General features: G+C 49.5%; 1 protein-coding gene across 24 annotated transcripts in view; it reads left to right on the top strand.

Annotated features, from left to right (window-relative positions):
• The window catches only part of LOC105072482 (partitioning defective 3 homolog), a 536087-nt gene that overhangs the window by 179436 nt on the left and 332868 nt on the right, over positions 1–23783 (top strand). For all 24 annotated transcript variants that reach the window (XM_074358260.1, XM_074358265.1, XM_074358251.1 and 21 more), the window contains one exon: positions 13763–13943. In XM_074358260.1, coding sequence (XP_074214361.1) covers positions 13763–13943 — 181 coding nt within the window. The remainder of the gene's footprint in view (positions 1–13762; positions 13944–23783) is intronic.

The following is a 23783-nucleotide window of genomic DNA, read 5'->3' as shown; positions in this document are numbered from 1 at the left end:
GTCTGGGGGTCTCATGGGCACAAGAGTGACTTTATTGTCTGAGCAGCTCCCTGCTTCTGGGTCGCTGAGGCATTGCCAGCACCTTCCGTGGTCTCAGAGATGACGCTGCTGGTGAGGGGCGTGGGCCCGCAGCCTCCGGGCTGGGCTGTGCTGGACCGTGAGCAGGCCAAGTTTCTGACAACTTCACGGTTAGTAGATGACGGGAGGCTGAGGCCCAGAGGGGAGGTGACTCTCCCAGCGCCACCCAGCAGGTCGTCAGTGGTGGAGTTTGGGTTGGACCAGTGTCTCCTGGACTCCGACGGCTGCCCGCCCTCCGGGGCTGGCCTCGGTGCCCTGGTTTGTTCCCCTCTTTGTGTTTACTTCCCTGTGAGGACATCTGTCTGCACCATCCGCCATGTTAACGCCGAGGAGCTGCCCTCTGAGTGACCGCCCTCCAGGGCGGCCCCGTGGCTGTGGGCCCTAAAGTGCGGCCTCGCTGGCATCTGGGGACAGCTGCCCAGTGTCCCCGGAGCTGCATCCCTGGAGGTGGCACAGGGCAGCCTTGTTCTTCGTGTCAGAGGGCGAGTTCGGGGGAGGCCGCGCTCATCAGGAGGGCCGCCCTCAGGGGGGTTGTGTCTCCGCAGCGGGTTCCCCGCAAGAATGCTGGCCGGCCCGTCTGCGTGTGGCCGGACCGAGGCTGCGTGCCGGGCAGCGTCCTGCGAGAATCTGGGGCAAACCCGCTGGCTTCGAGGGCACGTGGGCAGAGGGGCTGCTTCCCGGCGGGGGTGGACCACGGCTGGTCAGCAGCCCAGCTGGGTCCTCCGTGTGTGGCCCTGGGTGTGCGGTGGGTGCGGCTGTGTCCCTGGCATGTCTGGGGTGAGACGTGCTCGCTGCTGCTGTCAGCGTCCCTTGAGGGCTTCGCTGCTGCTGGCACCGTCGCCACGGTTTACGGCTGTGGGGGTCAGGGGTCCTGTCGACGATTCTCTCTTATCCACACAAAGTGGTTCCTTACTCCTGGGTTTTAACTTTGCACATTTCTGTAACAAAATGGGAAGAGGGAGCAGAAACAGTAGCAGGGCCACTTCAAGGTGAAGGTGAAGAGGATTTGAGTTTGTTCAGAAGAGGTTTATGTTTGGGTAACGCAGGATGCGGTGGTTGCCAGTGCTGTGATGGAAGGTAGGCAGTGTGTACTGACAGTTAATGAACATTAGAAAGTGTGTTCTTGATTCTTTGTCTTGGAGGGGAGGTCTGTGAATCTGCTGAAACTGTATCCAGAATTCAGTGCCTCTGCGCACTTTTTTCTATGGAGCGGGTTCATTCGTACCTTTGTTAAAATTAGCAAAGTAGTCCTTAACCTGTGCTGTGCACGTTGCTTGGCACATGATAGGCACATGGTATGAGCAATGAATAAATAAAGTGAAGCAGGGGATGAACTGGAGCCTCAGAAGCTGGGGCAGCGTCGTATAATCAGCCGTGAAAGTTGTGCCACTTCCTGCAGGAAAGGCGGGCCCCCTGGGCTGGTGGGGCCAGGGCCTGCAGGGGCATCCACTGGCACTTTGGCGGCATCAGTCTCTGCTTTCTCAAGATTCTATGCTCAGCCTATGTCAAATGTACTCAGCTTCGGCTTCAGGGAGTGACAAGGTGTGGGTGTTAGAGTGCTAGACAGTGGGACAATGACGTGGGTAACCGGTGCTGGGATCCTGGAACCACGGTACGTGCCGTGGTGGTCTCCTCGTGGGCTGTGGAGGGAGCGTGGTCTTACAGGTGTGTGAGCGAAGGGCGGAGGTGAGTGAGTGATGCCCAGAGGCCTTGGAGGGGATGAGCTGCTTTTGTCAGCTTGCCTACCCTTTTCAAAGGGACTGCAAATTAGATGTGAGAAGTGGTATTAACTCCTCATGTATTTATTGGGGCACCTTTCGGGCAGGAGCAGGGTAGGACTCGGAGATGAAAGAAACAGACCCTTTCACAAGAAAACCAAGGGCCGTTGGCAGCGTCCTCATCTGTTGAGACAAGCACGTTGTGAAGACAAATTTATTTACTCAGTGTTGTTTGAACAGATAATTGGAGTGTATGTATTTTACACATTAATGAACTAAAAATTAAGCTTTTTCTTATTCTTTTCATATTCATCCCTTATTATTGGAATTATTTTAGCCCTGGTGCTGAAATAACTTCAGGTCCCACTTGTTGAAAATGCGTATTGAAGGGACCTTCTTGAGAAAGTGCTCACATGCCTCCCTGTGCTGTTTAAACACTGCTTCCCTCTGTGCTGTGATCCGCTCCCTTTCCAGGTTTTTGTGAAACATTTCCAGGCGTTTACTTACATTGTGTAGTCAGCTCTCAAATTTATTCCCAAGGGAGATTGGAGGAAGGGGAGAGAAACCTGCAGTCTCAGTCTTACTTGGGGCTGGTTCTGCTTCCCATATGTGCCCCGCATTCAGCCTTGGTCCCTGCCTAAGCTCGTGGCTTCACCCGCTGCGGCACCGTCGGATCCGTGTCTTTAGTCCTGAGAGCGCCCCTCCCACCGCGACCCCGTCTCCAGGTGTCTCCTGGGCATTGGATGCCGGATCTGGTTCTGCTCAGTATATAATCTGAGTATATAATCTTTGGTCCCAAACTTTTTCTTTTTTTTAAAACACTTACTTTAACGGAGGTGCTAGGGATTGAACCCAGGGCCCGGTCATGCTAAGCATGTGCCCTACCGCTGAGCTGTATCCCCTGATCCCCACCCTCCTCCGCAGACTTCACTGTCTTTAGACTTGCCCCCGCCCTGCCCCCGAACCACAGACCTGGTGGCAGCTCAGATTCATCTCTCTCCTCCATAGTGCCACCCACCCCCTAAGCACCAAAGCCTTTATTTTATTTTGAGCATGATTGCAGTACATTAGCAAGTGTTGTGGTGTAGCCACTTTCAAAAGCATTAAATGTAAAAGCAGTGCATCTGCACCCCTTGGTGCCCAGAGGACACCACCAGAGAGAACGAGGGTGTGCAGGGCAAGGACTCCGCCCCCCCCCTCGCCACCGCTCCCTGAGTTGTCTGGGGAGAGCCTGTGCCCAAAGCCTTTTAAGTAAGTCTCACTTCTGCGTTTTATGAATTATTTGTCCTAGTTATCCTTTGCCTCCATTGCCGTCCCATGAGCCTAGGCCCACCTGACTTCTTCCTTGTTGAACTGAGGAGCTGCGAGGGTTTGCCCTCCAGTCCTGTCTCCAAACTCAGAACCTCCTGCAGAACCAGTGCAGATGACACTGATGTGTGTCCAGGGCTGCCCCGGGGCTTCAGGACAACGTTCACACGGCTTAACTGAGTCCACCTCCTCCTCGGTTGTACCTCAATCTCTTGACGCTCTCTCACATAACAGCAGCTGACCTGAGCAAGGACTTGTGGGCTGCGGGAGCTCCCCCAACCACAGGCCCTGGGCAGGGGCAGGGCTGAGACCTGGGAGGCGGGGGGCAGCCGCCCAGGGTTCCACACTGGGGGCTGCTCTCCGAGCCATCCTTGGGAACGTCCCCTAGTGACACAGTGGACGGCACTGCACCTGACGGGTGACCTTGACTCGACCCCCACTGTTCCAGGTCAGCTGGGGAGGCTTTCTGTGAGACAAGAACGGAGGGGAAGCAGAGACGTCGGCCTTCTTCAGAATATGTTCTCCTAAAAATTACGGCTTCCAAACTCTTTGTGCTTGGTTGAATCCATTAGGTGGCACTGGATTTCAAAAGATTTGCGTGAAATTTTAGTACAAAGGGATTTGTGGATTGGGGGAAACATTTAACTTCTAAGATATTTCTTTAATCTGTCAAATATGGGGAGAAAGGATTGACACATAATTAGTATTTATTGTGCATTCACTTTTTAAGAAAAACATTGCTAAGCAGGTTGTATTAATGAAGAGTTGTTATAAAGAATTTTATTATTTAGTTACTTTTTGAATAAGCCTGCCAGCTGATTAAAACGAGCCTAATTTAACCAGCATTGAGTTACGTACTGAAGATAATTCCTGATAATGTCAGGGACATGTTCCCGCTCCTTTGTGGGAGGTGAAATAATGAGCGTAGCAGAAAGGAGTCAGAAAACGTTTGAAGTTTTTCATCTCTGCCTCTGGGTGGATATTTAAAAATCGCACTTTTTCTTTTTGCACGTAAATTAAACTGAAAGGCATTTTGTAATGTAGTGTGAGCATTATATTTTACAAAACAAATTTGTTGAACTCTGATCTTTGGCTAATCCCGTCTTGTGGCTGGGGGCAGGAAGAGTGACCTTCTTTTATGTGTCAGAGTAGGCTTGGCTTTCCTTCAGAACTTGGAGTGAGTGGAGGTGGTGGGTTTGGTGCGTCTTCAGTGGAAACAAATCGCCGTGAAGCGGGAACTCCTGGTTCTTCTGCTTTTCTCAGACGCTTTTTCCTCCTGGGTCGCCTCCCACTCCCCCAGGTCAATGCAGTAGCATCTTCTGAACGCCCGTCTTCTTTGAAAGCAGTTAAACTCTCTTTTTTTCTGATGATGCTTTTAGATGGAAGCTAAGATGTCAGTGGGAGTCTGGTTCAAATTGTGAAGTCAGCAGTTAAGAGATTACGAACTCCCAAGTGAGTCCCCTGTGCAAGTGGCAAGTTGCCTTGGAAACAAGGCTGGTTCTTCGGCTGGAAGCATGATCTTGTCTGTAAGCGCTGGGGATGGCGACTTCTCCCCTTCATCGCGCTGTCTCTAGGTCTGACCCGAGCCGAGAGGTTTCCTGCTTAACGGCTTCTGAGCACCGGTGGGTTCAGTGGAGCCAGAGCCGTTTTCTTTTCTTGGGCTTTTAATTTTAAACATAGTTTGCAAAATTTAGAACTGAGGAAGTGGTCCTTCAAATTTCTATTTTAGGATGGGAAATTTTCCACTACTGATTGCCAAATACACATACATATATATATACACGTAATACACCTCACCAGATTTCACTGGCAAGAGACTTTAGCGATGAGTCATTTGTTGTGTATTTAGCAGTGGCCTCTGTGATGGGCTGACTAGGGGCCCGTGAACGTGGCCACCTGTTGGGGGGCCTTGCTGGATGAGCCTGGGCTGCTGTCCTTCGGGGCCTGGGATGCCCGCTGGCCCTCGTCCAGTACGAGTCTCCACGCCGAGCTCCACCCCTGCTTCGCTCCCTAGCGGCAGGGTCGGGGAGGAATTGGGAAGACAGGGCTTTCAGGTCAGGGAACAGGCCCTGGCCACCTGGGAGGGGAAGAAGCCTAGAGGGGCTTCCCCACCAGCGACGCAGCTCCGCTTCACGGACTCAGCAAAGGGAGCAGATGTCCAGGAGCGGAGCTGGCAGGGGTGGACTCTTCCCTCTGAGACTTGGTGGTCCCGCCCCACTGTGTGACCCCGCCCCCAGTGGTCCCACCCCCGGTGACCCCGCTCCTTGATCCCGCCCCGGGGATGGAGGTGCTGTTCCTGGGCTGAGCCGTTGGCCTGCAGCTCCTCCTCTCTGAGGTCCATGGAGAGGGGTGCGGTAGATTTGGAGGTGAAGCTGCAGCAGCGCGTGCTCGTGGGCAGAGGGGAGGTGTCACTCACGCCTGCTTGTTCACGGAGGCCCGAGTCAGTGGTTGGGGCCGTGGACTTGGTAGCGTCTTGTAACCACAGTTCAGAGTCAGGCATTGCAAGACTGTGTGTGTGTGTGGTTTTGTTTGGTCTCATTGCACCCTAATTCCTGTGTGAGGCCAGACCTTTGATTAATAACACGTATATTCTTTACCTTAGATCCCCAGTCCCCAGACTGACATTTGTGGAAGGCGTCACTTTTGCAGCGGGGGCTCCCGCTTGGGATTCGTCCATACTCAGCACTGTTCCAAACACTGTTCCTGGAATCAGTACGTAACACATACTGATAGTGAAGCGGAATTGTGTACAGATTCAAACACCTTGTTATTGAATCCTGTTTCCACACCTTGCTTGCTCTGGAATAGATGTGTGTTTGAAGGTTGGCAGCGTGGCAGGGTGGGCGGGGGCACCTGTAGGGGAGGACCTGCTACCTCTCTCATCTCAGGCCCTGCGGCTGGGGGCTGAGGCAGGATAGGGGTCCAGGGGCCTGGTGCTGTGCCGGGGAGGACTCCTGGCTCTTTGCGGGTCATGGCTTAGCAGGTAGGAAAGATGGCCAGGCCTTTAGTGTGCTCATGGCATTTTGAGTTCTTTCCCAAGCTTTGGTTTTTTGTTTGTTTGTTTGTTTTTGCACATCAGGCTGGATACATTTAATTCTTAAAATGCTGCCGAAGCAGGGAATTAATCTTGCATACGAAACAGTTAAAGCTCAGCTGCAAGCTCGAGGTACTCCTCCTGCAGTGACTTGGTTTCTACTGGTGTAGCTGGTGGTGTTGCTGTTATAAAACACTGTTGGCCCAGACACATTCTTCTCCTGTTGTTTTGCTTGCTTGTCCAGTAAGATGGTAGCTCTGTTTAGATGAGCCTTTAATGAGCCACGGTAGAAAGGAGGGCTCAGAGAGTGGCTGAGGGGTCGGTGTTGTCACAGATTGATGTAATAGTTTCCCCACCATGTCTCTGTAATAATCGGTTACTACTTCATTACGTTTGATTCTGAGGGTCAGACTGCTCCTTTGCTAGTGTCCCCGTCATCTCTTTGAGGGAAAGCTGCCTGTGTTCACGATAGAATCACAACAAATGCCACCTCCTCTGGTCTGGAGCTCACCTGTCTGTGTGTTATCAGCCAGTTTCAGAATTGTTCTGCTCTGTCTTACTGTGCAGTTTTGCTTTTTTATTACCACTTAAACAACTGTGTAGTGTCGTTGTAACCTCATGGATGGGTACAAATGGGGAGGGGCACTTGGAGACGGGGTGGCAGCCAGCTTATGGCCACAGCATTTGCATATGTTGGTTGTGGTCTGCGGTTGACACACTCAAGTCTATTTGTCGAGCATAACTGTTAAATTGGAAATCTAATTAGTCTGAAGGCTCAGTTGGTGACAGAGTGTGTCACCCTGAGGGACAACAGAATTCAGTCCCCGCTCTGAAATGGAAGCTGCAGAGTGTCACAGGTGAATTTCACTGCGATTCCCGGATGACGTGTAACATCTTCATTAGCGTCTGTGACCACGGAGTGGTACCTTCTTACAGAATACTGTTGGCTCTTGTGGGACATTGGCCTGTGATCCTCCACAGGCGGCTTCTGGTGGTGTCGGTCTCCTTGCTTGTTCCCTAGCGAGGCGAATGTCTTGCCCTTGCCTCCGTGGTATCTTGTTGGAAACGGCACTGTTAAATGTTTATCTCATTAGGCCCCCTTCTTGGGAGCAGGTAGCACACTGCACTAGTCCGCATGGCCGTGCTCGTGTCCGTTGGTTTGGCTGTGGTTTACGTGCCATGGCTCATCAGGTGTGCCTCGTGGGAGACAAATGCAGGTGACTTTTTTTTTTCTTGAAGGATGGATAAAGGGAAATTCAGGAACCCAAATACTTGGTCTACTATACCGTGTTTTAAAAAGTGTATCCCTGAGTCAAAGGGCAAAAGGAATGTGAAGGTGCTGATATGCGTGATCCTAATTATGGAAACCTCCGATCACCCTGCGGGAAGAGAAAGTCACTTCAGGAATGTGATCATTTAGAATGATATGTGGTGGAGCAGCCTTACTGTGTCATAAGATACATGGAACTCCAGCTGCGTGGTTTTGGTTGTTAACTTTGGGGATGTCGCTCTGTGCCGCGGCTCTCACCTGTGCGCAGCGTGCTCTCTGTTGCATTTAGTCTTTATGGGCAGACCTGCCCGGGAGACCTCCCTGCCGTTGTCCAGAGATGTGAGGTTCTACATGACGCATCATTGCTGGGGGTTTAAAAGCACCGTCACCGTAGCACGGGGTCAGGAGGAGTATTGAAAAACGGGGCAGACTCGGAGAGCCCCCCGCAGCACTGCTGACGCGCTTCCTCTTCCGGGCTTCTGGCTGGCTCTGGCCTGACCCCGTGCACCAGACGCTCACTTGGGAAGACCGCTCGTGCTCCTTGAGTGAGGAAAGGGTCTTAAAGGCGTCTTCAAGTTCATTGTGGGTTTTTACTGCTTTCCCACGTTCTTTGGACCTTCTCCAGGGCCAGAAATATGATGCCTTTCTAAATCATAGGTATTTACTTGAAAGAATGATAGGTGTTTCTTTCAAAGTCAAATTTATTTCAGAGTCAGACAACGCAATATGAATGTCGAGTGTGCAGAAGACATTCACGAGGGCCTTACAAACCACCTTTTTCTGGGCGTGTTCAGTCTGCCTGTGACGCCATCAGTGAAGACACTGACAGAGACAGGAAGGGGGCGAGCTCCAGGGCTGCGGCATCCGAGGGCTTGTGGCGTCTCTGCGCCGTCACTGGGCTGCTTGCCTTCCGTCACCTGCCGTTCCCTGTGTGAGGACAGAATCTGGGAGAGCTGTGATTCCTCTACAGGGCTCTTCTGATGAGCCCGAGTGACACTGTCATTGGCATGATCACCCTCATGTGTGTTCAGAAACTTCTCAGTCGTAGTATCAAAATTACGGTGCTTTGGTGAAGCAGGTCATTACCTTTGGTAAATTCAGAAAGAGCAGAATTCTGCCCCAAGACTTGCAGGTGGTCGCAGCCTGGAGGTTCCCAGGCTGTGCTGTCGTGCGTCGGATGGTCCGGGGCTGGGAGGTTGAGAGGAAGAGGACAGCTCTGAAGCCAGATGGGTTTGTTTCCAGCTCCAGATTCATTCTGTACTTACTTACAGCCCAACTCTGGTCGCACGGACCTTCCTGGGCCTTTGTTTTCTTTTCTGTGAAGTGAAGCAGAACAGGCTGCTCCGTCTGTGTGTGAGGAGCTGGTGGGGGGCCCCAGGGGCACTTCCTTCTGTGGCTGCTGTGCTGGCTTCCCCCTCCCCCGTCCTGTTGTGTCCCCTCTGGTCACTCGTGTAGAGCTTGGCCTCAGGCTCTGATCACCCTTGAACCTGACCCTCAGATGAACAGAAGTAAACGTACCACCGTCACGGTCAGCGAGCGCTGTGCTCTGAAGCGCATGCTCCTTGTCGCCTGCTCCTCTGGGAGGGGAGGTGCTGGCACTGGTGGCTTTCCTGTTCTGCGGTGACAAGACTGTAGACCTGACAATGTCGCGGACTCGCTACCGTCCGGCCCTGTGGGATAGACGTCTGGCGTGGGTAAAGCCAAGCTGTGAGCAGAGCTGGTGTCTTCCCTGGAGGCCCTGGGGAGACTTCGTTTCCTCTCCTTCTAGAGGTGCCTCCTTCCTTGGCCCAAGACCCCCTTTCTTCACCCTGAAAGCCAGCCATACTGCGTCCCTAACCACTGTCATGTCTCCCTCTGGGCATAGCTGGGAAGGGGTCTCCGCTTTCCCATGCTTGAGGGGTTAGGTGGGGCCCCCTGGACAGTTCAGGGCAGTCTCCCTGTTTTAAGGTCCTTGATCTGAATCACACGTTCAGGTGCCCTTTGCCCACAGGTTCTGGGGTTTGGGTCTGGACATCACAGCCATCACTCTGGTCGGCCTTGACCAGCACGCTCTTTCGAGAAGAGAAAAGTCAAGACTTGGAGACGGTGGAGAGGCTGGTGGACCAGGCCCGTGCCTGCCTAAGAGGTGGGGTCAGAGCTGCTTTGAATGTTGTCTCTTTGACGGTGAATCCCGTGCTCTTGGCTTCTTGGCTGTGTGAAGTTCTGGGCTTTCAGCTCGTATTTCTACCCAAGAAAGAGACCCCCTCCATCCAAGAGGTTTGTATGTGCATTTGTGTGCGATGTTTATAAAACAGGGTTCCTGTTGCAGGGTTCTGACAGTTCAGGCAGCTGCAGTGTCGTGTCCTGAGGGAGGTGGAAGTGTGCAGCCAGGTGTGGGTTTATTTACCGACGAGCCATCCCGGGTGTAACCCCAACTCAGCCCACCCTTCCCCATGGAGACTTGACAGGTGGAGGGACCAGAGGAGAGATGGAGTACTAGCCGTTGAAAGTAAAAGTGAACCTTCAAAAACGGTCTACTTCAGGGACAGCAGTGAAGACTCCATCTGCTGAAACGTGGATTTGAGTCACGTTTCACAAATTTAAAAGCAAGACGTTCCCTTTATGTTTTGAAGGACATGATGGAGATTCTTAATACGTGGTGTTTTTGTGAAGGTCTTGTTCTCTTTTGCTGCGCTCCTGTGTATTCTTACAGGGTGGGTTGTCTAAAATTACATACCCTTCCCAGTTTAACACAGAATTGCTTTATATCTGCACCTGGCACTTAAATTTTGGTTTAAAAGAAAGTTGTAGAATTGTATGTTATTGGCATCACTGCAGATCACCAACTGTGGTTCTGCTGCTGAAATTCAAACAGCATTTGGTCGTGACACAGTCCAGATTTCATAATACTTGTGTTTCTAAAAGTGCTGGAGATAATTATTGAAACTAATATACGTGTGTAAGTTCTTCCCTCGTGTGTGGCATTTAAAGACTCGTTCTTTGTAATTTTCAATCTGCATTTTCAGTTTGCAGAAAGGACTCGATTCTTGAGAGAACACATCTTTGTGAAAAGTTAATAACAAAACTTGAATTTCATTTGCTTCAATTAAGTGCCAGAATGTCAAAACTTAATATGTTCAAAGTGCATATTAAGCCACACACCTTGAGAAAAGCCTGATGATCTTAAAATCAAGTACAGAAAATTAAAAATCCTGATGAAGAGCTTGAAATGAATATTGTTAGCTTCTCAGGATTTCCGAGGTAACTTGGCTTTTAGTTTTATTTCCCAAATTGAAATGTTTAAACTGGATGTTACTAGAGGGGTGAGCGAGCGAGCGAGCGCAGGATCATCAGGGGCCAGGTTCGGCCCCCTGCCTGCTTTGTAAATAAAGTTTTATTTAAACGTAGTTGCGCTTGTTTATTCGTGTGTTGTGTTAAGGCTGTTTCCATGCTGCAGTGCAGAGCAGAATAGTTGTGAGAGAGGCTGCATGAATTGTGTGGCTCCAGAAATACATAGTACCTGGACCGTTTTAGAAAAGTGTTCGCTGACCCTCCATCTGGAGGGTGTTACCTGTATGAGGACATGCCTGTCAGCCAGGTGGACGGGCTGGTCGATCATCTTGCTGTACACGGGAGCTTCAGTGTGTATGTGCACACACCTTCCCATCCTTCTGCCTGCGTGGGCTTCCCTTCCCACGATGTTGTTTATCATCAGGTTGAGTGGCCCAACTCCTCACCCTGCTGTAATTTCTTCTTACCACTTAAGCTTCCTTCAGGTGGTTTAATCAGCTAATTATATAAGATGCCGCAGCGGGGTTCTGAGCTTCCTGCTTGTCTTCGTGTCTCTGTGACCTTAGGGCGGTTTTCCTTTTTGTCTTAAGAGCTGCTTGATGTAAGTAGCATTTGTTCAAAATGATGACCTGCAGTTACAAACACTTTCCATATTCTGCACAAACATCTTACTGTCCGTAACTGATGGGCGTGTTGGCGTTGCCGAGGCCTGGTTCCTTTTGGGTTCGGGCCTGGCTCTTCTTCCCCGGTGTCCTCGGCTTGGCTTGCTGGGCGAGGGTGTGCAGGTGGCTGACCAAGGTGCTCTCTGCGATTTGGAGGTGTGCTGCCACAGTTTAGTTATAAGAAGAAATAGGTTGAATTTTAATTTTTATGGTGCTTTGTAAATTTTTTAAATTTTGGAATCATTTTATACGTCAGGAAAGTTGCAGAATTAGCACAGAGTGTTCCCACGTACCCCTCATCTGTCCCCAGTGCCAACGCCGAGCACAGCACTGGCGGAGCCGTCAGTCAGGACTCGAAGACGTCCGGGTCAGGACCACGGACCGAGAGGGGGCCCTCATCTGAGTCTGTCCCTTTTACGCTCATGTCCTTTCTCTGGCTTGGGCTCCCGTCAAGGACCTCACACGGCGTGTAGTTCTTCCTTCTCCTCAGCCTCCTCCAGTTTATACGGCTTCTTCAGTCTTTTACTTTCCTCACCTTGATGTTTTTAAAGAGTAGGAGTTATTTTGTAGAATGTTCCTCAGTTTGGATTTGTCTGATGTTTCCTCATGACTAGACCTAGTCACACATTTTTGGCAGGAATACCACGGAGGGGACGTCGTATACTTCTCTGTGCGTTTTTCAGAGGGTGCGAGCTGTTGACACGTCTTGTTACTGATGGTGTCAACCTTGGCAAAGAGCTGTCGCCACGTTTCTCTCCTGCAAAGATACTGTTTCCTCTTTAATTGAAAAGAATCTCGAGGTGAGACACTCTGAGATGTGCAGGTGTCCCGTTTCCATCATGTTCTCGGCGTTCGAGTTACCGTCCCCTGGTGGAGCGTGCCTGCGATGGTTATGACCGTGGAGGTGGCCCGGGGTGGTTTCTCTTTCTGTTATTTCTTCCACGTTTGTTACTTGGGTGGAAAGCTGTCCGTTCTCCACCATTTATTTATTTCCTTCTTCAGCTGTGCATTTATGGCATCGTGCATGCACGGGTCCGTGGTTTGTCTTGGGTTCTAACCCAGGGCTGTCATTCCTTACCTGCACGGTGGCATCCAGCTTGGCCACTGGGAGCTCCTTCGGGCTGCTGCCCGATGCCCCCGGCCCTTTGTGCGCGTCCTTGCCCTCTGGCTCACGAGGGTCTCCAGGCCCAGCCTGTGTCTCCACTGCCCCCGGCCCTGGAGGTCACGCTTCCTCTAGGTTTGCTTACTGGAAAGCGATACTGGAAACCAAGATCTGGGCATTTGCGTTCATTGGCTCTCGAACCAGCCATTTGTCCTTGAAGCAATGTCATTGCTTCCTGGGCCTCCCAGTGGGCAGAGCGGGGGGTGTGTGTTTGCACAACATGCCCGCACCACCGTCCACCCACACGGGCCGCCTGCTTGTGAAACCCGGGTACGCACGCAGACGCCTCTGGTTCTGACCCAGGACCACCACTTACCTCATTGTGGGTAACTTCTGCTGCTGACAGTGAGACTCCTGGCTCTTACTATCCAACGTATTTTCTGTTTCATCCACCCCTGGTGTGTGTGTGGTGTGTGCGTGTTGCAGTGGTAGTAGTAGGAGTTTCTAAGCCGTGCGCTTGGGAGAAGCACACTTGCTGACGCAGTGTTTCTGTGCGGGGTCTCTGTGCTGCAGCCTCTCGCTGAGCAGAGAAGAGAGTTCTGCGAGGGCACTTGGTCCCGCCCCTCCCGCCCCTCCTGGGGTGGGGGTAGTTGTCATTTGTTAGGTTGGTTGGTTTGTGTCCCATCCCCCCCACCATTGTTATCTTGGTTGCTCTCAATTCTTTATTTCTATTTTAGGTATTTTAATATTATGATGTTTTCTAAGAGTCAGAGTTACAGAAAATATATTCTTTTAAAAAAGTGTCACCACCCTGTTTTCTCCATCATCTGCTCTCATTCTCTCAGCCCTGTTCCCACCACCTCCCCGTAGGTGGCCGGCCTCACCAGCTTCTCCCGCGCCCTGTGCTTCTCATGCACCACGCACGTTGTCCGCCTGCCCTTCTTCCCGCGTGAGGGGCCTCCCACCTTGTGCTGTGCCGACTGGCCATCGCGTGTATCACGTAGGGCACACGTGCATTTCCTTTTGCACTTAACGTATCATTCACAAAAAGCTTTCAGTCTACCCCATCCCCTTTAGCATTCTGTGATATGAAACCATTTCATTATTTCTCACCCACGGAATTTTGGATATGAAATGTACAACTTAGGAATGACATTCGGGGCAAGGCTGCCCCTTTGATGCTTTGCTTCCCGAAACACAGCGCTCCTAGGTGCGTAGACGCCGACACTTCCCTCTGTAGGTCTGCGTCGCTGTGGTGTGAGTCTGTGGCCGTCACTTGGAGTGCCTCTGCATGTAACCGCACGTGTCCTTTCCCTCCAGCTGATAGCTGTGTTTGAGGAGCAAGACCCACACCATGGCGGGGACGGCACCAGCGCCAGCTCCACCGGCACCCAGAGTCCAGAGATGTTCGGCAGCGAGCTCGGCGCCAACAGCGTCTCCGCCTTCCAGCCTTACCAAGCCACAAGCGAGATCGAGGTCACCCCTTCAGTGCTTCGTGCCAGTAAGTGCACGTTTCGTCTTCATTTACGGGGAGGCCAGCTTTTGTTAGTAGCCATGCTCCTGTGAATGGAGTTCATTCTCTGTTTTTTATCAAAACTGATTAAGTTTAGGACCTGGGCAAATGTCTTTTGCAAGAGAGGTAGGCAAGGTGCTTTACACTTTAATAGACTGGGCTGACTTTAGTTTGGACCGGCAGACTTCAATGGCTCACTGAAGGTAAGTGAGGGTAGTAGTCAAATCTGTGTTGCCTGAATTGCTCTGTCCATGTGTTTTGTCTGAATGCTAGAGCAGGTGGAAATCATGCAAGGCCTGCCATCGGAGCAAGATGTGGATGTTCGATTGACAGTCAGCTTGGTCACAACCATCACTTGACCTTAAACTAGAGACCAGGGGTGCAGAGACCTCAGGACCTCCATTACCTTCCGGGGTCGGGAAGAGCTGCTGTTAGATACTATCTCAAGGGGGGAATATGCTGGTGTAGTGAGTTCACGTCAGGAATCCCAGGAGGCAGAGGGCCCAGGTTCCAGCTTGAATTCTGCAGCCATTCCTGCCAAGCTTAGTTGGAAAAAGGAAGAACTTTCGCTAAATATAATATTTAGCGTTTGTAATTGTATGATCTTATAATGGAGCAGTTGTTAAGACTAAGAGGTCTATTTCCAGAAATTTGTAAGTTGAAAATCACTTATCTTTTGGGCAGATCTATTTAGAAACATTTCCATTTTTCAGGTGGGAAATGTAGTCTGCGTGACGTGACTGGTAGTCTTCAGGAGGTCTTCATATATAGACGGGTGATAATTTATAATGATGTATAGAATATAATTAGATAATACTTAGAACATGTAGCTTATTTTTTAAAATTTTATTTTATTGAGTTATAGTCAGTTTACAATGTTGTGTCAATTTTTAGTGTAGAGCATAGTTTTTTAGTTATACATGAACATACATATATTCATTGTCACATTCTTTTTCACTGTGAGCTACCACAAGATCTTGTATATATTTCCCTGTGCTATACAGTATAAACTGGTTTTTCTATTCTATATATGCCTGTCAGTATCTACAAATTTCAAACTCCCAGTCTGTCCCTTCCCATCCCCCTCCCACTGGCAATCACAAGTTTGTATTCTATGTGTATGAGTCTGTTTCTGTTTTATATTTATGTTCATTTTTCTTTTTCTTTTTTTTCTTTTTTTTTTTTTTAGATCCCACATATGAGCAATCTCATATGGTATTTTTCTTTCTCTTTCTGGCTTACTTCACTTAGAATGACATTCTCCAGGAACATCCATGTTGCTGCAAATGGCATTATGTTTTCGGGTTTTATGGCTGAGTAGTATTCCATTGTATAAATATACTACATCATCTTTGTCCAGTCATCTGTTGATGGACATTTAGGCTGTTTCCATGTCTTGGCTATTGTAAATAGTGCTGCTGTGAACATTGGGGTGCAGGTGTATTTTTGAAGTAGGGTTCCTTCTGGATATATGCCCAGGAGTGGGATTCCTGGGTCATATAGTAAGTCTATTCCTAGTCTTTTGAGGAATCTCCATACTGTTTTCCGCAGTGGCTGCACCAGTCTGCATTCCCACCAGCAGTGCAGGAGGGTTCCCTTTTCTCCACAGCCTCTCCAGCATTTGTCATTTGTGGACTTTTGAATGATGACCATTCTGACTGGTGTGAGGTGATACCTCATTGTTGTTTTGATTTGCATTTCTCTGATAATTAGCAATATTGAGCATTTTTTCATGTGCCTATTGAATAATCCTCCCAGACTTCAGACAATACTATAGAGCTACAGTCATCAAGACAGCATGGTATTGGTACAAAAACAGACATATGGACCAATGGAACAGAATAGAGAGCCCAGAAATGAACCCACAAACTTTTGGACAACTAATCTTTGACAAAGGAGGCAAGAATGTACAATGGAATAAAGACAGTCTCTTCAGCAAACGGTGTTGGGAAAACTGGACAGCAGTATGTAAATCAGTGAAGCTAGAACACTCCCTTATACCATACACAAAAGTAAACTCAGAATGGATCAAAGACTTAAACATAAGATAAGATACAGTAAACCTCCTACAAGAAAACATAGGCAAAACATTATCTGACATACATCTCAGAAATGTTCTCCTAGGGCAGTCTACCCAAGCAATAGAAATAAAAGCAAGAATAAACAAATGGGACCTAATTAAACTTACAAGCTTCTGCACAGCAAAGGAAACCGTAACAAAACGACAACCTACAGAATGGGGGGAAATTTTTGCAAACGATGAAACCGACAGACTATATAAGCAGCTCATACGACATAATAACAAAAAACAAACAATCCAATCCAAAACTGGGCAGAAGACCTAAACAAGCAGTTCTCCAAGGAAGACATATGAATGATCAACAGGCACATATGGCTTATTCTTCTGAAGTGCATCCCCGTTCCCACTTTCCACACTGGCAGCAGTCTGCAGCACTTTGGTAACTTGCTTATGGAAAACTTCCTGCTTCCCCTGTCCTGGTAGGGCTACAGGAGGAGAACAAGGAGGGAACACCAGCTGAACAGTTAACACATCTGATGATCTGCTGGGACCACAGGGAAAGCCGCTGTACAGGGGTCTGGGGACTGGGAGGCAGGCCGCACGGTGGGGTGTGTGTGGATGAAGAGCAGTGTCAGCCACTTCCCAGGATCACTTCTGTGCCCTGGATGGGAGCCGTCACTGTGAGAGCTGCGCATGGTGAGCCGTGCTTCCAGGGAGGCTGCCTGGGTGGCCGCGATGGGGCGTCTTAGCAGGACGCGCCCCGGGGTCCAGGAGGCTTGTGCTTGCTTGTGCACGTGTATGAGCACGTGTAGTTTAAGCTCATTTTTGTAGAAATACAAATACCTTTGATAACTACGTAGATAGATGCTTTCAAAATCTTTGCGGGCTTTGCTTCTGGCGATGTCTTCCTGAAGGTGGGGCGGGCACCGCGTGTGGCATGCTTCTGTTGTGCACTGGCTCGTTAGGTCCATGCGTTAGTGATTATCTGCTTGGAATAAGCTGGCGTATGAAAAATGGATTGCCTAATTTTGATTTAAAGAAAATTTTAATTAAACAATAGTGCAGGTATTCAGGTGCCTGCTGTTTGGAAAACAGCGTCTTTATGTGAGTAATTACACCTTAATGTATATAATTAAAAGCAGAGCTTTTTGTTATGCTGCTGTTCTGGTTTTTTTTTTTTATTTCTGTGTTTTAAAAGCAAGATGCAGCTTTAATTTAGCTGCATCTTAGTGTTGAAGGAGAGGCCAGTTCTGTCGTGGTGTTAAGAAGGTGGGTGGCATGCTGCCCCTTGGTTTGTGTCCTTTGACTTTTCTGACTCAACTACATTTCTAAACCATCACCACCCACGTGTGGCTGGCTCTTATTAAACCTTAAATGCTGTTTTCAACCCGAAATGTCTCTTCTGTCTTGTTTTTACTGAGGAAAGGAAGTTGCATTTGGAGCCTACGTGTTGTCTCGCAGGCACCAGTGGGAGGCCGTGCAGACCCTCGGAGCAGGAAGCCCTGAGTCTTACTTGCTGGGCTTATTACTTAGGTGTTGCGCCCTAGGCAGGCATTGGGTAGGTGCGTGCTGAGTTTTGGAGACCATGTGAAAGTCACCGTCACACATGAGTCACTTTCTGTGGTATCAACACCACTCGGAAATGAAACGAGACTAGTCTGTGCTGGGTGATCAGAGCCCAGAGCTGAGTGGCAAGGCCTGGTCCTTGCTGTCGAAGAATTCATGTTTAGTGGGCTTCAGTGTTTTGAGGCATGAAAATTAAGAAGCCAACGGTATATAGGGATGTGCTCAGTCTCATAATGTTGGACTCCAATTGGGGGCGTGGTTAATAAAGGGCTTCAGATGAAGAAGCTTCGGTGTTTCTCTGGGAGAAAGAACGTGATCACTTTCCTGTGTCTTCCATATTTTCCTGTGAATGGATTCACTAATCTTCATTCCATAAAGAACTGATGGAAGCTAAGAAAACCTTTAAAGTATCATTTTCCTATGATGCGAGAAAAAAAATAAAAACTTTTTGTTTAACTCCCAAAGTTCATTCCCCCCCCCCTTCTGATTTAAAAAAAAAAACAACTGAAACATTTGGGCTTTTCAAGGCACTGGACCTCCTCCTCTGCCTTAGACCGTCCGCAGTGGAGAAATGGGGAGGTTTTCAGCCAGTAGGTCGCTTTAGGGAGTGAGGTCGCTTTAGGGAGTGAGGCCACTTGGCATCAAACTCTTTAAACTCTCAGGCAGTTTCTGCATCCCCTTGGACACTGACAGGCATATGTCGATGTAAAGATAACCAGATATCAGACAACCTGCAGAAATGTTCTTTTTTTTTTCAACCAGACTTTTGATACGTTTGAATGGGAGCGTATTCTACTTCATGCTTTCGCATGTATTTCCCATGCTCCTTTCTCAGCCCGCAGTTTCCCGTATCCGTGGTTCAGAAGGAGTCTGGCAGCACCACGTCCGTGTGGATGCTCGGGCGGGACTGTCATCCCTCAGCCCCAGTTCCATCGTCTGGGGTGCCCGGCCCAGGACTGTGAACAGGGAGCTGAGCTCAGGATGCGGGGCCGGACACGTGAGAAGCCCTCGGTTGACGGCAGATTGTGGAAAGGTGGTGACGACGATGAGTCTGGAGTGCAGACCCAGTGCTTACGGACGTCTTAGGGGTTGAGAAGTTACGGAACCCAAGTAACGAGGACGTGTCTTCCTGAATAGGACACACTGCCTGTCGTAGGTGGGTGGGTGGGGTGGAGAGGGTTCATACAGAGTCAGACTGGAGCCGTGCTCTCTCGGCCTCGCACTTCTGTGATTGGTGTCTGACTGCCTCGGTTTCAAATGTTCACAAACCCAGGTTTAGGGAGACCTGCTGTGCTCAGGGCACAGCTTCCTGTGCAAATCCTGAGACCAGATCTAGTGATTTTTTTCACCCTGATTTTTTTTTTTTTCTTTTTTTAATTCTCAGAGGCTTTAACAGAGGCCATACATTCTGGAGGTTAGCCTGGCCTAAGAATGGTGGCAGGATTCCTTTTCCACCCCAGGATGCTGATTTAATATTCCCTTTAGAAGAGCCAGAGTGAGGATTAGAGGTTCCTTGGCTGCGACACATGCCCTAGTGATGGAAAAAGTTCTAGAAATGGAATGGCTGTGGAAATTTTGAGAAACAAAGTATCTGATTAGATTGCCTTTTAACATTTTAACCTGTCTGAGCTGTGTTAATTTTACAGTTAATTTTTATCCATTAGCGGCAAAAATTTTCTGAAGTGGTGCTCTTTAATTAGTTGGTAAGATTTTGCTAGTTCCCTAACTTTTAGAACTTAAAGACAGATCGGTAACTGCTGTAGGAGGGTTACGTTGTAAAGTGAGCACTCCTGCCGTCCTCTTCATCTCTAGATTTTTTTTCTTACCCAAGAATGTACAGATTGGTTTTGTCTTGCCAGAGGATCCGAGATCTTTAGTTGAGAGATCTATCCTCTTAATATTAACCGGTATTCGAATACTATTTTCCGGATGTGATTTAAATGTATATTGAAAATAGAAATAATATTCCTATTGTATTTCCTTTTAACTTGTGAAGTGGAGCATAGCATACAAATGGCATTCTCAGTATTTCAAATAATTATTTTCTTACTGTGCAAGTCCTATTCAGCATAGAAAACCCGTCCAGTTGTGCTGTAGATGCAGTCTGATTATGGCATGTTGACAAGGTCATATATCTATTAATTGGATTGGAGATGGGATACAAAATTGCTGTAATTATTGTAATTTTCTAGCTAATTGCAGGGTTGGTGCTGAATATTTTACTTCTGCAAAATGAAAAGCAGTGTCCCATCAGAAGTTGTTTTATGGGCTTTCAGACATTTTGTTTTATATCTTTGGTGCTTTTTGCCCACCACGTATCTCTTTTGTATCTTTTTGTGTATCGATCGGCCTCTGGATGTCAGCGTGCTGGGCGGCAGCAATCAGGGGAAGCTCGGAGGCGGGAGCCCGCAGTACTTGGCCTCGCCTTTGTTCTGGTTGCAGCGTTACCTCTATTGTTTGTTTTTGTTTATAAATCGGAGCACTCCTTTCAGACTTGCAGGAAAGGTCTGGTGGGCCAGACCCAGTTGGAGAGGACTCTGCTCTGTCCTCTCGTCACCTGTGCTGCACGCAGAAGAAATGCTCCCCAAGTGAGCACTCGCATTCACATGGTTCGCATGTTCTTCTGCGTGAAGAATTAGGTGTTTTGTCTGCCAGCCCACTTGGCACTGCAGCTTATTCTGTCTCTGCTGTGTGTTTTGCTTTATATAAGCTGAGCTAGCTTCTAAGAGCTGGAGCCGAGGTGACATTTCAAAAATAACGGGGCACACACGAGGTGAGTGTGTTTGAAGGACTGCGGGTGGGTGGGGACCGAGCGACGAGGGGCCGCTGGAAGCTCACAGCCAAAGATGGTGCGAGCAGCCTGGTGTCTTTTCCCTGCCGAAATGGGACCCGGGGCGCAGGTGAGCGTTGCCAGCCCTAATGAGCAGTTTGGCAGCCGAGACGGGCTGCCAGGCGACAGTGGTTCCCAGCAGACGCACTGTCCGTAGGCCGGGTTGCTGGTTCCAGAGTCGGTGTTTAAACACCACCAGGAAAGCCTTCTCACCGAGACTTGGTGTCACAAAGATGTGTGTTTTATCCTTCAATTTTCCAACTAAATAACCAGCAACCAGCATCTGCTGATTTTGGGTTGCAAACTTATTTTTAAACATGTTTTTTCACATCATTTAGTCCATTGAAAAAAGGACAAAAATATATTTTCCCCACATCAGAACACAAGAAATATTAGGTTTTAAAACACCAATAAAATGTAAGCGATCACTTGCTTCATTGGGCTGAAACATTTTGTCTGTGATCTCTACGTTGGAACCCAGTGCCCCACAAGGTGACGTCATAGTCTTTTCAGCACATCGTGTCATTTATATCTGCCTGCTTTCCCAAGAATCCTCTCCTTCCACGGAGCACGTGAAAACGGAGACCTGTGCATGGCTCGCCCCCGGAGGCGGTCAATGTGCTGAATTGCAGGGACACTGGGGGCAGGTGTCCCCACCTTTGGACAATGGAGCAGTTAGGACACTTGCAGGTCCACCTCCCCTGTGTCTACTGTTGGGAAACTGAGGCTCAGTGGAGTGAACCAGCATAGTCTGTGCTTCAGGCCTCACCCCACCTTCAAGACAAGCGGAGTTACTGGCGAAAATGTGTGGCCACGTCCTGTATGTGAGGGTCCTCTGGGGCATTTCAAACACCAAACTCAGAGTCAGAGCATCTTTGCACTTCCTGTCTGACATCAGTATTTCCGAGTTTGCATTTGGCAAAATATCCATTTGCTTCCTACATGGAAGCACTTAATTAAAAATAACCTTCCTGCATATGTCTGCAGTATGTGTGTATGCACTTAACAACGGGCACTGTCGGGCTGCTGGGCACAGGAGTGTTTTCTAGAAACTCTGCCCTGCGTGACTGGATGGACTTCGGCCTTCGTAGCAGGTGGTTCTCGGTCATTGGAAAGGTCGGTGCAGGCTCGCAGCACCACCTTGGGGTCTCCACGCTGCAGGCTCTGTGAGGCACAAAGCCCTCAGGTCCGTCAGGGCTGCTGAAGTCGAGGGAAGAGCCGGTTTGCAGACTCCTTTCCCCGCCGCCCCACCGCTTCTTTCTTTCCCACTTCTTTTTGCCCTTGGCTGGTGTGTTTTACTTGGCCCTGAGCACTTGCCTTTGTGTGGAAACGTAGCTTATGCACTGAGTTTTATTTCCTGTTTATCAAAGGCAGGAACGGTTACACTGGAAAACTGGTAAAGGTAATACAGCTGGGAATATGTTAAGAACACACAACATATGTCCAACAAGAAAGCCCATCTTCAAGCGGCAGGAAGGGGCGCGTCACGCAGAGGAGAGACTGTGTGGGGACGTCCGAGCGACGGGTCGGGTTGTGAACAAGCGTCCCTCGTCGCCGGGTGTCCAGGTGCTTCTCCAGGGGCGCCTGTCCCAGGGAGGCCCGCTGGGTTCCTCATAAACACGTCCTTGTTAGATGTAGACTTGATGGGATTCTGGCTTGACTTCTGGACGACAGAGCCTGCAGGTGGTGTGTGGGTCAGTCAGCAGCTGCGTGAAGCCCGGCCGTGTCTGATCTGTGGCGTTGGCAGTGCTGGTGATGCCTGGTGAGCGCTGTGCAGATCCAGTCTGGTTTTTTCAGTGTCTGCAGCGTGTTGATATTCCAGTTCTTCCATTTACTGGCCAGATTATTTCTATCAAGATACTTTTTTTTATCCACTAGTTTGTTTCCCTGAGATGCCCTTTGTCCAGGAAGAACAGACCAAATGCCTCGTTCTGTCTCCTCTTTGCTGGTTTTCAGAATAATGAGTTTGTTTTCTTGGCTAACATCCTGCTGGTTTCAGTCCTTTTTCTCTCTTTAAGAAAGTCGTTAGGAACTCGTGAGCATTAATGCAGTTATGGCTTCAGTCTGCCGCATCATCATCTTATTGACGCTCACGTCGCCCATGTTGGTGGTAGCGTGAGCTCTACGTTGGCTCCTGAGAGCAGCGTCCTTGCTTTCTGCCACGTGTGTTCCGTGCTCACATGTTCTCCACATGTGCGGTTGGCCATTTCTCTGAGCAGCCTTGTCCTGTTCACGGGCGAGGGCACTCAGGCTGCTCTTTGGGTGCACTGGTTTTATTTTGCTAAGCCTGAAAGTGAGTTAAAATAATTAAGAGCATCTTGGTCCAATTTCAGTTTTCAAAGTGGTGCCTGTAAGTGTAGTGAATCTAGTGTGGGTTATTTGGGACAGAAAGTGCCCTTTCTGAGGGCACTAATCAGCGTGGGTTTTTCAAGCCAACTCCACGTTTCCTTTATTTGGACTCTGATGGACCTTGTAGGTGACTGGAAGACTGGAAGACGCGTGTTCCCGTGGGCACCGTGGCTGTGTGTAATGTGGTCTCACCTGGCAGGTGCCCGAGGGCGGGCAGGCATTCGGCTTGGCCCGCAGGACGAGGCCAGGTCCAGAGCTGCCGCTGTGCTGATGTTTGCAGGGGTCCCTCACAGCCATCACGGGTGCTCTCACAGGGGCTGGCAGCCAGGGCTTCGAGGTCAGATCTTCTTGTGGTTGTTGAAGTCGTGGTCTCAGTTTGTGAGCTTAGCACTTACATGTGCCCCTGGTGAAACTGAATGGCCAGAAAACTGTGCCAGGCCACTGTGCTGTCTTTCCCGGCACCACGAGGGACTTTGGTCCCAGCCAGGGCTGCCGGGGTCTGGGGAGGTCTGACTTCGTGGGCTTGGCCCAGCTCCCACAGCCTCACCGGGTCCTCTGACTTCACGGCCTGCGTCTCCTGTTCCAGGGCCGGCGTCCCTGCTGGTCTCCGCAGTGGGGTCACGATCATGGATGTGTGGAAATAATGCTCAAACTTGGCACACATCTTTAGTTCCTTGTCTCACGTTCTGGAGCTTATCATTTCTCGCTCATGTTTAATAACGTTTCCAGTGGTAGAGTTGAGTGTGCATTTAATGATTAATGGATGAAAACGTTCCCTGCTGCAAACTCAGGGAGTCCCTCTCCTGGTGCTGAGTCACCAGAACACGTGGCCCGGGCCTGTCTGGCCGGTCTCCCCATGTCCCCTCAGGCAGCCCTCGGTCCCTTCTGCACGTAACAAGAGTGATGGTGGCGAACCCATGTCTTTCTTCCACCCCAGGGCTTCAGAACTTTCCGTAGCTTCCCAGTGTCTTAACAGACAGTTAATGTTGGCGTGATTTGTTCAGGTATACAAGGGCTGTTCTGCGCCTGCCTTCTCTCCCTGTAACTAGCCCCTTGCTTGAAT

The sequence above is a fragment of the Camelus bactrianus genome, chromosome 35 (genome assembly GCF_048773025.1).
Source record: "Camelus bactrianus isolate YW-2024 breed Bactrian camel chromosome 35, ASM4877302v1, whole genome shotgun sequence".
Lineage (NCBI taxonomy): Eukaryota > Metazoa > Chordata > Mammalia > Artiodactyla > Camelidae > Camelus > Camelus bactrianus.
This window is presented reverse-complemented; position numbering and strand designations above follow the sequence as displayed.